The 14030-nt window shown below is 40.6% G+C and overlaps 1 protein-coding gene across 1 annotated transcript in view; it reads right to left on the bottom strand.

Moving 5' to 3' along the window:
- LOC108710000 (progesterone receptor) overlaps window positions 1-13811 on the bottom strand; it is a 38074-nt gene extending 24263 nt beyond the window's left edge. Inside the window, exons 1-3 of the mRNA XM_018250341.2 lie at window positions 12215-13811; window positions 9483-9634; window positions 2165-2281 (exon numbers count right to left, since the gene is read on the bottom strand). Coding sequence (XP_018105830.1) covers window positions 2165-2281; window positions 9483-9634; window positions 12215-13239 — 1294 coding nt within the window. The 5' untranslated portion in view covers window positions 13240-13811. The remainder of the gene's footprint in view (window positions 1-2164; window positions 2282-9482; window positions 9635-12214) is intronic.
- Window positions 13812-14030: the final 219 nt, after the last annotated feature.

Genomic DNA, 14030 nt, shown 5'->3' with positions numbered 1-14030 from the left:
TTAAATTTAATAAATGTTTTCCTTCGGAGGTCTGGAGAGCTCAATAATTCATCTTGGATACGGGAAGCTTTATCATTCATATAAGGGCTTGGGGCAGTTATCGTATTGTCCCAAATGCAAACAGGAACATTTTAACCTTTTCCATTATCGCTGGAACTGTCCCCACATTACCAAAGTTTGGCACAATTTAAGAGACTCTATTTGCTTTAAGTTTAAAATAAAACGTAGCTCTTTCCTTTCTTTATGCCTTTTTAAACATTGGTTCGCCTTCTTTTTCATTGGGTAAACCCCAATATGATTTCAAATGTAATTTTCTGCTTCATGGCGGCTAACAAAAAGGCCCTGTTTCTGTTTTGTATTTCAGAGTTTCCCCCCTCCATGAAAGATATTTTAACACAATTAAACCAACTTTACTGGCAAAAGGCCATAAAAACTAGATCAAAAGAACCTAATTTTAGGGGGTTATTTATCAAGGTCCAAATTTATCTCAGCATTTCTAATATCCAATTTCTAGCAATTCTAAATCCCCGAATGGACCTTATTTATAAAGAAAAAAAACAGAAAAAATAGGGTCGGGAAAAACTTTGAAAACTCCAAGTTTTTTGCTCCGAACTCCGAAATCATCAGAAATCAGTAAGGACATCAGCGCAGACACCGGAACCTTCCCCATTGACTTATACAGGACCTCGAGAGCTTTTAGATGCCGGGGTTTTGGATTCCGAGTTTTTAGACCATCGGACTAAAATCTCGAATAATTCATATTTTTTCGAAAACTACAAATTATTCAAGGTTCCGATATTCAGGGCTTGATAAATAACCCACTTAAACTCAGGTTTACTAATGATTGGTCTCTTTATTTTGATCACATAGACCCTAGACATCAATCTAAAATTTTGGAGTTGTTAAAGGTCTAACCATTTTATTGATTGGGCAGCTTAATGGCTCTGTATTATCATAAACAATTTTGTTTTGGTAATTCCACCATGAGAGATCTGGTTTTATTTTGGTTTATATTTATATAATGATTACATATTCTTGTGATTAGTGATGGGCGAATTTACGGGTAACGGAGCCGACGTCTCGTTTTAGACGCCGGTGACAATTTTTTTGACGCTGGTGAATTTTCGCCAGTGAATTTTCGTGCCCGATTTGAGAATTTATTAGCCGGTGGTGAATTTGCGCCTGGCGAATAAATTCGCCCATCGCTACTTGTGATGTTAGCTGCATGACTTATGCATTTATGTATTCTTATCATGCTTTACATGATCTTTTAAAATGTTAATGTTTTATGCTTTTTAAAACCCAATAAAAATTATAAAAAAAAAAAGAAATTTAGACAGTATGTTTAGCAGTTTAGTGAAAGACAAACTTTAAAAGAGCGCTAGTGCCAAAGTCTAGTAGTCTGAGGCCAACATTTAAATTCATAGCACCGGAAAATGAAGACAATCTTCAGTAGGCCACCAAACTTTAGTCTGCATGTTTGACATACTTAGTGGGTTTGTTGAAATTGTTTGGGCAAGGCCATCGTTTTTCCTTGTCAAGGTATCTGCTATTTGATACAAACCAGAGTGAGCTCCCATCCAAATCATCTTTCTCAGGCTGAGCAGAGACACATGTCTATCACTAACAAAATCTAGCTCAAAAAGCCCATTGAAGTATAAAATTTGAAGTAGGAAACAAAAAGGAAACAATACAGACACCTATAAATGACTAGATATTAACCTTACTAATTAGTTCTACAGGGTAAAAGGGGGGACATGGTGATTTATCCACACAAGGGCCGCTTTTTGAGACATCCAGATATTATTCTAATAAGGCCTTTTTTGGCACCTCTCTGAAATCAACATGGCGGTAGACTCTGTATTTTCCCATTTCCAAGAGAGAGATTCGGTAACGATGCTTAAACTGATATGATCACAACATAGGGTCAGTTTTATCGGACGGCAGGAAGTTCTTAGCCTCAAGAAACCATAAAAATGACCACAGTAATATTTCATGTTACTTTAGATAAGAATACTTGGTAGTAGTCTAGAATTGATGCTAGATATGTCCAACCAATTGTGGCATTGCTGCTCTCTTTACTCCTTGCAAGTTCCAAGCCTGAACCTATAGCTTTGCCCTGAGCTCCCTCTTGTTAAATGCTGGCTCTTCCCAAGGTTCTTACCTCCAAGTGCCATTCCTGCTTGGCAACACTTTCTCAGACGGCAGGAAGGACAGTTCTTCCTCCTGATCTTATCCACAATGCAGTCATTCCTACCCGCACACAGATAATTTTGGTGCCCTAGAAAATGGAAGAAATATTATATTAAGTTCAAAGGTTGAACTCGATGGACATGTGTCTTTTTTCAACCTTACTTACTATGTTTCACTGCCAACATGCATTTTATATAGTATATTCTACCCGGTACAGGAGCTGCTCTATAGAAGATAAATAAAGTGCCATTGTACCTTCATTTTTATTTTTCCCTATGTTTTTTCCCAAACCCAACTGAAATACCCAAGTGGTAAATACTGACTTATGCTTTCTTTTATGATTTTCCCTTTAGCTTCTGCAAAGGTGTCACTGACTCAAAAATTAAAGGGCAATGAAACACGGGTGGGGTGACCAAACACTTGCAAAGGTCTCACCATTTATATCACCAGCATTTGCCTAGAGTGGCTCGGGAGCTTATGGGTCAGTTGATAGACACTTGGAGAAGCTTCCTGCTGTGTTTCCAAGTGACTTAAAATGAAACCTGCACTTTATATTCACTATAACAAAATTACAATCTCATATAAAAAGAACTATGTTAGTTTCTTTGTTTTGGTTTTATTTTATGCGTTGGGGCATGTTATGAACAAATGCAACTAAACTACTCAAGGACCATCTACAAGGATATTGGCTATATCCCTGAATAACTCAGGCCCCAGCTCATTTGTTATTGATGTTACCACAATTCATTCGTTTGGACATCAAAAGCAAGAAAAATGTTGTGATTGAACACTTTATTGTCAGCTCAGCACCGTAGAACTGCCTACAGTTTAATACAAATTAAGAAATATGTATAGCCGGCTCTAATCCCCAAACTACATACAACTCAATGAATAAATATTAGCCCGGAACCATAAATCCCCGAGCATTGCAATTTAAGCTGCTAAATAAAGTAGAACTGCAGCTCACCCGATGGGGGTAGTGACCTGGGTGTAGAGACCCCAGGTCCATCACCTTCGGACACAATCCATGGAAAATATGCAACGTAAATTAAATCAGCTCTGTATCGCACTCACCAAATTTGGCGATTGGTTTGGGTGCCGTGCCCGGAACCCCTAGCTTGAGGTAAATTCACAACCAGAAAAATAAACACGCACTCCTGGAGCCAGCCGATGAGGTAACAACAAAGTTTCTTCCATATTGCTAAAAGCTGCGCATCCTAGCTAGACGTGTAGCTTTTAGCAATATGGAATAAACGTAGTTTTTAACTCATCGGCTGGCTCCAGGAGTGCATGTTCATTTTTTTAATAGAAAATAAGAGGCAACACGGAGAAAATACCTGCAACATTATTGGGACTTTCCTTTTTCATTTTTATGAATGAGTGAGTGCCCTACAGGTACCCGATCCTCTGCAGTGGGGGGGGGGGTCAGGTGGCCAATGCAGGGGAAATAGCTAAAAATCCAAGTGTCCTAATGGTTAAAAACCATCGCTATGACGCCACTTCCAGACAAGTGACGGCGCGACGAACGTTGCAGGGAGCAGGTCGGGTGAAAATTCGTGGAGTTGCAAAGGTGGGTCAGGCTTGGGGAAAGTGGGTAGGGATTTGGTGCAGGTTTTAAAAAACAGACCCGTGCAGGTCTCTTCATCAAGGTAACAGGCCAGAGCTTCAATGATCGAGCTCCCATGGTTGCAGGAAGCAGGTTTATAAAGTCCCTTCATTAATTCATTAATTGGAAACACTGGAGGTCAATAAAATAGGTGGAGCAGGGAGAGGTAACAAAAGTATCAAGAAGACTAACCCACATGAACGCCAAAAGCCCCCAGGTTGCTCAGTGGATTAATGGCAGTACAGTACAAGACAGAGTTCGATTCCAGACCATGTCTGACATAGTATCGGGTCATGATAATACCAACATACTGTACATACAGTAGATAAACACACAGCCTGAAGAGCAGAGTTTGGAGCAGAGCCAAGGCTTATCTGTAATTCAAATGATCTCAGACAGGCAAGTTGGAGTGCCACTGAGTTTGACATTGCTATTAATGATAAATGCAGGGAGATCAGTACAGGAGAAGCAACAAGTGAAGTATAGATAAAAGCACAGAGAAAATGCTTATAAGAAATCCAAGAAGCTCAATCAGAGGGAGAGAAAAGAGTATAACTGTAGACAGGAACAGGCAAAGCAAATAAATTATTTTTAGGTTCAGGTTTGTGCTACTGGGTGGAACAAGGAGTAGTATAAGGGCATGAAGAGGTCTCCTGTACCCGCACACCTGCCCTGGAATTCAGCTCCACAGTCTGCACTAGAGTTTCCAGTGGGTCCCTAACAATTCGATTAAATGAAACATTTAGAGAGAAAGCTCAGTCAAAGCAAGAACCCCTCAACTGTATATTATAATAATGTAGCTGGAGACCAAGCGCCAGGAACACTGTGCCAGCGGCATTTAAGTGGAAAGAACTCGGTGCCTCTCTGATTCAGAGAAATGCAACAATAGGAGTATTATGCAACACAACTTCAAACATTAAGGCAATGGCATCTCCAACAGTAATCAGTCAATGGGTAAAAATCTAGTAAACGTAGGTGGAAGCAGTATAGTTACTTCATGGGGCAGATTTATCAAGGGTCAAAGTGAAAATTTGAATTTTTAACTTTGAATTTTGAGGTAATTTTAGTGTACTTCGCCTAGGCAATAGTCCAAATTCGATTTGAATTTGAAAAGAAATCGAAAATGTAAATCGAAATTTATCATGCCCTGCCTCTTTAAAAATTCGACTCGACTATTCGCCATCTTAAACCTGCCGAATTGCTGTTTTAGTCTATGGGACACCTCCTAGAACCCATTTGGAGTCATTTGGTGGAGTCATTTTTGGAAAATACTTTGATTCAAATTCGATCGAATACAGCCTATTCACCGGAAGTTACAAAATTAGATTTTTTTTAATAAATTTCAGTTGGTCTTTTTTTTATTAGAATTTCGAGGTTATGGGTGTTTGAAAAAACTCCCATCACCTCGAAATTTGACCCTTGATAAATCTGCCCCCATGTGTACAAGGTATTCATTCATATGATTCCATATACCTCTACTTCTATTCCTACAGGCATAGGACCTGTTATGCAGAAGGTTCGGGACCTGGTGTTTTCCAGATAAGGGAACTTTCAGTAATTGGGATATCCAAATATTTTAAACATTACTTAAACCCTATAGGATTGGTTTGCCTTCAATAAGAATTAATTATATCTTTGTTAGGTACAGGGTGCAATCTTATCATCATATAACATTGCACCCTGTACCTAACAAAGATATAATTATTTTTTCAGTATTATCACTACAGAAAAAAAATTATTTCAAAAATCTCAATTATTTGCTTAAAATGCAGTCTATGGGATATGACCTTTAAGTAAATTAGAGCTTTCTGGTAGATGGGTTTCTGGATAACAGGTCCCATAACTGTACTATAAAAGCTGGAATAACTCATACGGCGTAACTAGGTGTTACCAGACCAACCAGCAAATTAAGTTTAGGGCCCCAAACCATTTCTCATTAATCAGCACCTTACTGCACCCTCTACACCCCTGGATCCCCCTGCAACCCCAGGGTCTGCTTCCTCTGTATTTGCCCTCTGATGACATATGCATTTTTCTGAATCTTCTGGAATCACTCCAGCACCTTGAACCAACAATAAAAGCTCAGTCAACCACCTCTTGTGATCTGCACCCAAAGTTATGACAACCCTACCTTGAAAAAGCATTTAAAGGTCCTCATTAATAAGCCTCATAATTGGTTTGACCAAGTTGTGGGACCCCATTTGGAACCGTCAAGCTGTGAGCCCAGTTATCTCTGTGATAGAGGCTTCTAAAGAATGACACTTTTCCTCCAGCCATTTGGGATATTACAGTCTGGCCAAACATTTTTTTTTTTTTCAAAGGAATTTGTTTTCCTAAGGTTCTATCCTTGAAAATAACAGAGAGTTCTCTTTCTGCAGAACTCAGGGTGTTGATTATAACGAATCCACGTTTAACTTCAAGTAATGGAGTGAAGAGAAACACTCAATGAATGGAATAAAGGTCAAGGACTCGCGCCTCTTACATCACTTAATATTAACATTGTGCTCGTCATGTATCCACTACTCTCTAGGGAGTCTGAGAAATTCAACTCTGAAATTATTAAAAACCTTTTTGAAGTAACAACTGATTTGTTACATACACCACAGTGACTCCTGTACTTATACTGTAAATAATGCCATTCCAAATACATTGCCCTCTATTCTGGTTACATAGTTACATATTTAAATCAGGTTGAAACAAGACAAAGTCCATCAAGTTAAACCGCTCCAAATAAAAACCCAGCATCCATACACACACCCCTCCATGGTGTTCTTCCCAAATTGTGAGTCTGGCCCCCAGGACGTTTTGGACCAATGGAAGGTGGACACAACATGAAGGAGATAGGGTAAAAAGTATGACAATTTGCACCTGAAAGCCCAGTTGGAATGTTAATGAGTAAATGAGTAAAAATTGGGGTGTATATGTATTTGCTGTACTATATCAACTTATAAATATGCCTGAATAAGTTATACGCCAATATTTGACTGACCAAAGGTTGGACCATATTTTTCCCCATACCTCTCCCTCCCATCTTTTTAACATTCACCTCTTGTCCTGGCCAAAGATTGGACCTTCAGTTGGGGATTAAACTGAAAAACGACCCGACCCAAAGATGACATGAAGATGTGGAAGATGGTGACCAGGAGCTCCGCTGCGCTTCTCTGCATTTAAAGGTGAGAATTTTATAAAAGGGTTTTTTTTTTTTTACAATAAAGCACATTGTGAGGAGGTAGAGGGGAGGGGGCAATGCCTGAAAACTTGGGGGGGGGCTTATGGTAGGGTGGGGTTTAGTTCTCCTTTAACCCATTTTCTCACTCTCCTATGCTGGTCTTTCCTTCCTTCCCCATTGTTTGCTCCTTTCTCCATTCTTTTATTCTCATGGAAGTTTCTATTAACTTCTACTTGCCTTCTTTTTATGTTGGCCTCTGGCACCCCTTATCTAACTGGTCTACTAGCGCCCCCTTTTGTAACCCTTCCAACTTTTCTACCCCCTCCCCCCATATTCTGCCTGACATTTTTCAGCTCTTCCTATTCTAAAGTATGCTTTATTATATCCCTTAGGGAAGAGAAACACGTGGAGATTCGGGGAACTGGCTTCCCAACGGCTAGAATCTAAATCGGTGGTGGGATGGCACTCAGAGCTCTTTGTTTTCCGAAGATCCTTAATCTTTATACCTTAACCCCTATATGTAATAAAGGTCACTAAGTTTGCACAGGAGCAATAACCCATAGCAACCAATGAGATGGTTGCTTTTAAACAGATGACCAGTAAATGCTTCCTGCTGATTGGTTGCTATGGGTTACTGCTCCTGGGCAAACTTAGTGCCTTTTATTACATAACCCTATAAGTCTGCTAAATAATAATCTAAACGTGAAATAAACCCAGTATTGTTTGCCTCCAATTAGGATCAATTGCATCTTAGTTGGGATCAAGTACAAGCTACTGGTTAATGATTATTATCATCATAATCATTATTATTATTATTATTGTTATTATTAATAATAACAATACTACTAATATTATTATTATTATTATATTGATCATTTAAACAATTATTTCATTAAAATGGAGATTATAGGAGATGGCCTTCCTGTAATTCGGAGCTTTCTGGATAATAGATTTCCAGATAACGGGGCCTATGCCTATACAAACGAGCACCTTAGCCTTGACTAAATAATCCATGTCACTCAGTTATTAAGAGTAAAAAAGGCACATAAAACTGCACTTGTAAAACATTTTCACCTTCTTATAAAATCAATAAAGAACTGGCAGAAGGGAGAGCTCTCCCGCTGGTAACTAATGTGCATGAAATGGTTTTGGCACGCACGGCATTTTACAGAATAAAGAGCTTTTCAGATCTGTCATTTTACAGGGTTTATACCGTTCTTCAAAGAAAAACACCTTTTATTTAGGATTTAAGGCTTTTAAAGGGGATGTTCACCTTGTTATAGAAATACTTGATTTTAAAAAGTATATTGCTAGCCAAATATGTACATTCTATTTCAGCAATGCTAACCCACTATCTATATTAATAGGTCTTACTATTCTATGCTTGACGAAAATGTTGATGAAGTGCGTTAACTCAAAAACTGAAGGGAGCGGAGGAGCTTCGGTTCTCTGGAGAAGCAGGTCACATGCGTGCATGGTTGTGCCACCTCCAGCCAGTCGAAAGAATAGTACTAAAGTGATGTCACTAGCAGATGCATCTACCTGGAGAAAGCAGTGATGTAGGTAATGTCAGCAAGGAGGGCAGGGTCGGACGGGGTCAGTGGGACACTGGGAAAAAACCCAGTGGGCCCCTCCAGAGCAGAACCAATCACTCCTAGCACTCCCTCAAGCCTGTGATCTCCTTCCCCGAACGGTTTAATTTACGAGCGATCGGGGGAGGGGGTGGCGGCAGCCCCTGTAGAGGGTGTGGTGGCCCTGCACCCACCAGTCCGACCCTGCAGGAGGTTAATGGGGTCAGTGACCCCTTTTATCCCATGAGAATAAGGGGTCAGGCAATATTAGCATGAATATCTTTGCCAATTTCTGTAACACTTTGAATGTAAAGAAGACTACATTATATAAGGGTGAACAGGTAAAACAATAGATTGGGAGAATACACTTCTCACAGGATTACAGCAAAACAATACAAGTCTGCACTCCGTGATAAAGGAGAAGGAAAGTTTAAAACTAAGTAAGCCTTATCAGAAAGGTCCACCTAAATAAACCAGTAAACCCTCAAAAGAAACACAGCATTTCTTTCCTTCTATTGTGTACACATGGGCTTCTGTATCATACTTCCTGTTTTCATCTTAAACCTCCTTGCCCCGAGCGTGAGCATGCTCAGTTTACTCCTCTCTCCCCCTCCCTTCTCTGCTGTAATCTGAGCCCATAAGTGAACAGGGAAAGACTCAGGCAGGAAGTGATGTCACGCCAAGCTAATACTGCAACTGCTATCCTAAACAAACAGAGAGAGCTTTTTATATATAAAATATATATATATATATATATATATATATATATATATATATATATACATTTGAATTATTTGAATAACTTGATTCAATGATCAGACTGTATGAAATGTGATGCATGCAAAACTTGGATTTAATATGAAGTATTTTCTGTATGAGTGAAGCATGAGACAATATATGTCAATGCATTGGAAATACAAGGACTGTATAAGGATCCCCTTACCTTCTATGGCTCTTTTAAAGAAGACCTTGCAGCTGCCACAAGTCAGGACTCCATAGTGACACCCCGAAGCTTCATCGCCGCAGATCAAACAGATCTTCTGGGGCAACATCTCAAAACTAAAGGGGATGCCTCGCTCTGGGTCCCCATCGCTCCTTTCAACAAAGCAGATCACATGGTATAACTGTGTCGCACTGATGTTTCTGTGGAATTACAGATTCGCCGATACTACTTGGCGGCCCAATGACTTATTAACAGAAGTAGACCAGGGTCTTCTGGGACCTTTTTGGCTCAAACATCAGAATTTTATCCATGTCCTACTCATACCTCCCAACTGTCCCGTTTATACTCGGGACAGTCCCTATTTTGTCAGATCAAAATCGGGACTGAAACATCCCGACTTTCTCTTTGATCTCCTGCACTGAAAAGCCAGAAAAAGATACAACTTGGTTTTTGGCAGAAAGCCCAGAATAGATACTTAGATACTTTTGTAACAATCTAAGATAAGCAGGTCTCTTGGGAGAACTTTAGACTTGCAGTTTAAAGGGCAATTCACCGTCATTAGCAAAACTATAAAAACCACAGAAATGTGTTCAAACTTTCATGACCTGGCAAATTTTGTAAAATGGACATGATGATTAAGGAGTGTGGTCACAAAATGGGCATGGTCAATCCAATTTTGCCGCGTTCTGCTCCCAAATCTTTTTTGTCCCCATTCTATTTCCAAAATGTTGGGAGGTATGCTACACCCAACTACATTGTATAATTTCTAGGGATGCACCGAATCCGCTATTTTGGATTCGGCCGAATCCCCGAATCCTCTGCGAAAGTTTCGGCCAAATACCAAACCGCAACCCAATCCTAATTTGCATATGCAAATTAGGGTTGGGAAGGGGAAAACATTTTTTACTTCCTTGTTTTGTGACAAAAAGTCACGTGATTTCCCTCCCCATCCCTAATCTGAATATGCAAATTAGGATTCGGATTCAGTTCAGCCAGGCAGAAGGATTTGGCTGAATCCTGCTGAAAAAAGCCGAATCATGTCTGAATCCCGAAACGAATCCTGGTTTCTGTTCATCGCTAATAATTCCAGGTGACTGCTAATAATGTCAATAATTAGTTACAAACTCTCAAAGTTTTCATCATGAGCAACCTTTGGAATACTTTACTGAACCCTGAGCTGTAGACTTTCCAGAACCGCATGAAGTTCTTTACTGCCAGGGGAATCACAATCAAACTGGTCGGATGTCACATGATAAGACGTCTTTATATGACAAACTGCGGGTTCTCCATTCTATTGCAACTGCAAGAACATGCAGGCCGAAAATAATGCAGAGGCCCCAAATTAAAGGGGTTGTCTACCTTTGAGTTAACTTTTAGTATGATGTAGAGAGGGATATTCTGAGATAATTTGCAATTGCTTTTAATTTTATATTATTAGTTGTTTTTGAGTTATTTAGCTTTTTATTCGGCGGATCTCCAGTTTGTGATTTCAGCCATCTGGTTGCTAGGGTCCAAATTCCCCTAACAACCATGCACTCATTTGAATAAGAGACTGGAATATGAATAGGAGAGGCCTGAATAGAAAAATGAGTAAGTAACAATAACAATACATTTGTAGCCTTACAGAGCATTTGTTTTTTATAGATGACTCACCTCCCTTCTCTTCCACTTCCTGCTCCCTGAATGGTCTGGTTGTGCGGGGGTGGGGGGTAGGCAGAGGCTCACTGCACTGTAGGACAGGAACCAATCAGCAGCTAAGCTGACCTGATAGGGAACTGAAGCCTGTCTTTGGTTGTGCGGCTGCTGGGCTGTGATTGGCTGTCCCCTCCTACTGTGCTTCTGGCAGGGATCGTTAGGACACACCCACCCCTCATTTGGAACATGGACAGGGACCAGTGAACATCTATAGGGAGCTCCAATGAAGGGGCTATTTTTAAAGATAATATAAATTTTTAGCACAAAGTGAAACCAACACCATGTATTATTCATAACTGTCTACAATATTAGGATTTTTTCATTTCTCCTATAAATCTCCTTTAAGACTACTAAAAATCTTTAACCATTAAAAAAGACCACTAGTATTGTTTTCACCAATAAGGTTTCATGCAGCTTAGTTACCATCAAGTACATAGTACTCAATTGGAGTTAGCCTTCCTGTAATTGTGAGCTTTCTGGATAAAGGGTTTCTAGTAGAGATGGGTGAATAAATTTGCCTGGCACAAATTTGCGGCGATTTTCAAGATTTTTTTTTTAAATCGTTCGGATAGCTCTATTTTTCCTTGAAAACGTTCGAATTGCTAGAATTTTTTGTGAAAACGTTCAAATTGCTCGATTTTTTGTGAAAGCGTTCGTATTGCACAATATTTTTGGGAAAACGTTTGAATTTCAAGATTTTTGTGTGAAAACTTTCGAATTTCACGATATATTGGTGAACTTTCCGATTTCACTATTTTTTCTGCATTTTTTGCAGTTTTGCGAATTTTGCGGGAAATTCTCCCATTTTTCAGCGAAACGGGAGAAATTCGCCCATCACTTGTTTCTAGATAAGGGATACAATTCCCATGTACTTCTTCTATCAAAAGTTTTTTTATGCCCAAGAAGGACCTTCCTTTCCTTTACAGGAACTCATCCATTCATATTGTCTTACAATTGTGGTGTATTGCACATTTATTAAAATATTGTGCAGTAAATCAGTCAAGTAAGTAAAGCATTGTTAGTAAGATGGAACTTACCTGATATATGTCACATAAGGGAGCTGGATTTGGGGTAAATAGGTCTCTTTCATTGGTGTCGGTTGGAAAGTAACATACTGGTGACCATTGAGGCTCAAGGGCTGGTAGATGGTTTGAGCTGAGGTTGAAGGCAGAATACAGCCTGAGTCCTCATTTGTGTTCCCATGAGAAATCTTAAAGCAATCATAGTCCTCATTTTTGTACAGAATGAAATCCAAGGAAGGATCTGTATCGGGAGTTGAAGGATTCCGGGGAGACGATCCATAATCCTGACACAATGTGCTTTCTTTGGCTGCAACTTTATACAGAGAGACTATAGAACTTTCCTTTTTAATTCTGGGATCTGGCTGTATTTCAGGATTAAAATAAGAAATTTGTTTCACGTTGGGCTGCAAGTTTGTAAATGGAACTGAAGTCTGGGAAGTGTCAGGAGAAGACCTTTGTCCACCTTCTTCCATGCCCAGAATCTGGCGAGCCCTCGCTGCTAGGTATGCTGGGTTCAATGGCAGGATGGGCATATTGTCCAGGTTCAGGTCTGGTGGCAATATGGGAAGGATAGATGTGACAGTTTCATGACTATCCATGGTCACTGATGAGTTGGGTTCTTTGGTCTCTTCCAAAGAGTTTTTGCCTTTCAGGGGAATAGAATCTACAAGTGTGGGTCCAGCCCAAAGACTGGTTTCCTCCTGGGAAGGAGTAGGGTTGATACTGAGAGCTTTGGGACACATGTGAGGAGGAGATATTGGAATACCAGGGGGTGCAGAATGAGTCCATGAGTGGAGGTGAGAGGAGGAATCCAGGATAGAGTCCAGCACATTCCCCAAGTTTTCAGGAGATGAAGGTCCTTCTTCCCCTTTCGGATAGGAGATCTCATGTCCGGCTCTCTGGTACACAAGGCTGTCCAATGAGACGTCCTCGGGCTCTGGGTTCTGCTGGGGGAGAAGCCCTTGTACCTTGGTCCCAGGAGGACTTCTCTCAGGCTCATCTCCTGAACAAGTCGCAGGTCTCTGACTTATCTCCTCCATAGCGCCGGCGGTTCTTATAGAGGTTTCTAGCAGGCGGCGCAAGGAAGTTTGCAGGTCATAGCACTGCGCCCTCTGGCTCTAATGTCAGTAGGCGCAACAAGTCGCAGCAGCTCTTCTCCTTGTCCTGTGCTCCCCCTAAAGCTCTTGGGGAGTTGGAACCCCGTCCTTATTGGTCTGTGACTGGTCTCCTCTAGTTGCGCTGTGCGACTGTCAGACGGCGCTGCCCCGGATTCTAGACGAGGTCAGTGAGCGTTACAGGGAGCAAACAGCGCTCTCTCCACTCTAGCGACTCTCACAGACTGTGCGCTTCTCCTTCCCACTGACATGCAGGTTCTTTATGCTCCTCTCCGCTGATGCGCACTCAGTCTCTGCTCCACTTTCTTCCCTTCATCTGTTGTGTGCTCCACTTCTCCCTGCGCAACCCTCCCCTCCCCACACACACTAATCACTCACATTGCAAACCGCCTGTCTCTACCCTTTGCTATTCACTCTTTCTCCATGTGCTCCACTTCTTTCCAAATTTCACTCCCCAGTCTCTTGTTCTGCTCCATCTTTTCTTCCCCTTTATATTTGCTACTGCAGCATTTTTCCTAGTAGTGTTTAAAGCACAAGGAAAGTGAAACTAAAGAAGTAGCTAGAAATGTTTTACATTATGTTTTGTGCTTCTGTACCAGCCCAAGGCAACCACAGTCCTTTAGCAGTAAAGATCTGTGTCTCCAAAGATGCCCCAGTAGCTCCCCATCTTCTTTTCTGCTGATTCACTGCACATGCTCTGTGCTGCTGTCACTTAC

The sequence above is a fragment of the Xenopus laevis genome, chromosome 2S, assembly GCF_017654675.1.
Source record: "Xenopus laevis strain J_2021 chromosome 2S, Xenopus_laevis_v10.1, whole genome shotgun sequence".
Taxonomy (NCBI): Eukaryota; Metazoa; Chordata; class Amphibia; order Anura; family Pipidae; genus Xenopus; species Xenopus laevis.
This window is presented reverse-complemented; position numbering and strand designations above follow the sequence as displayed.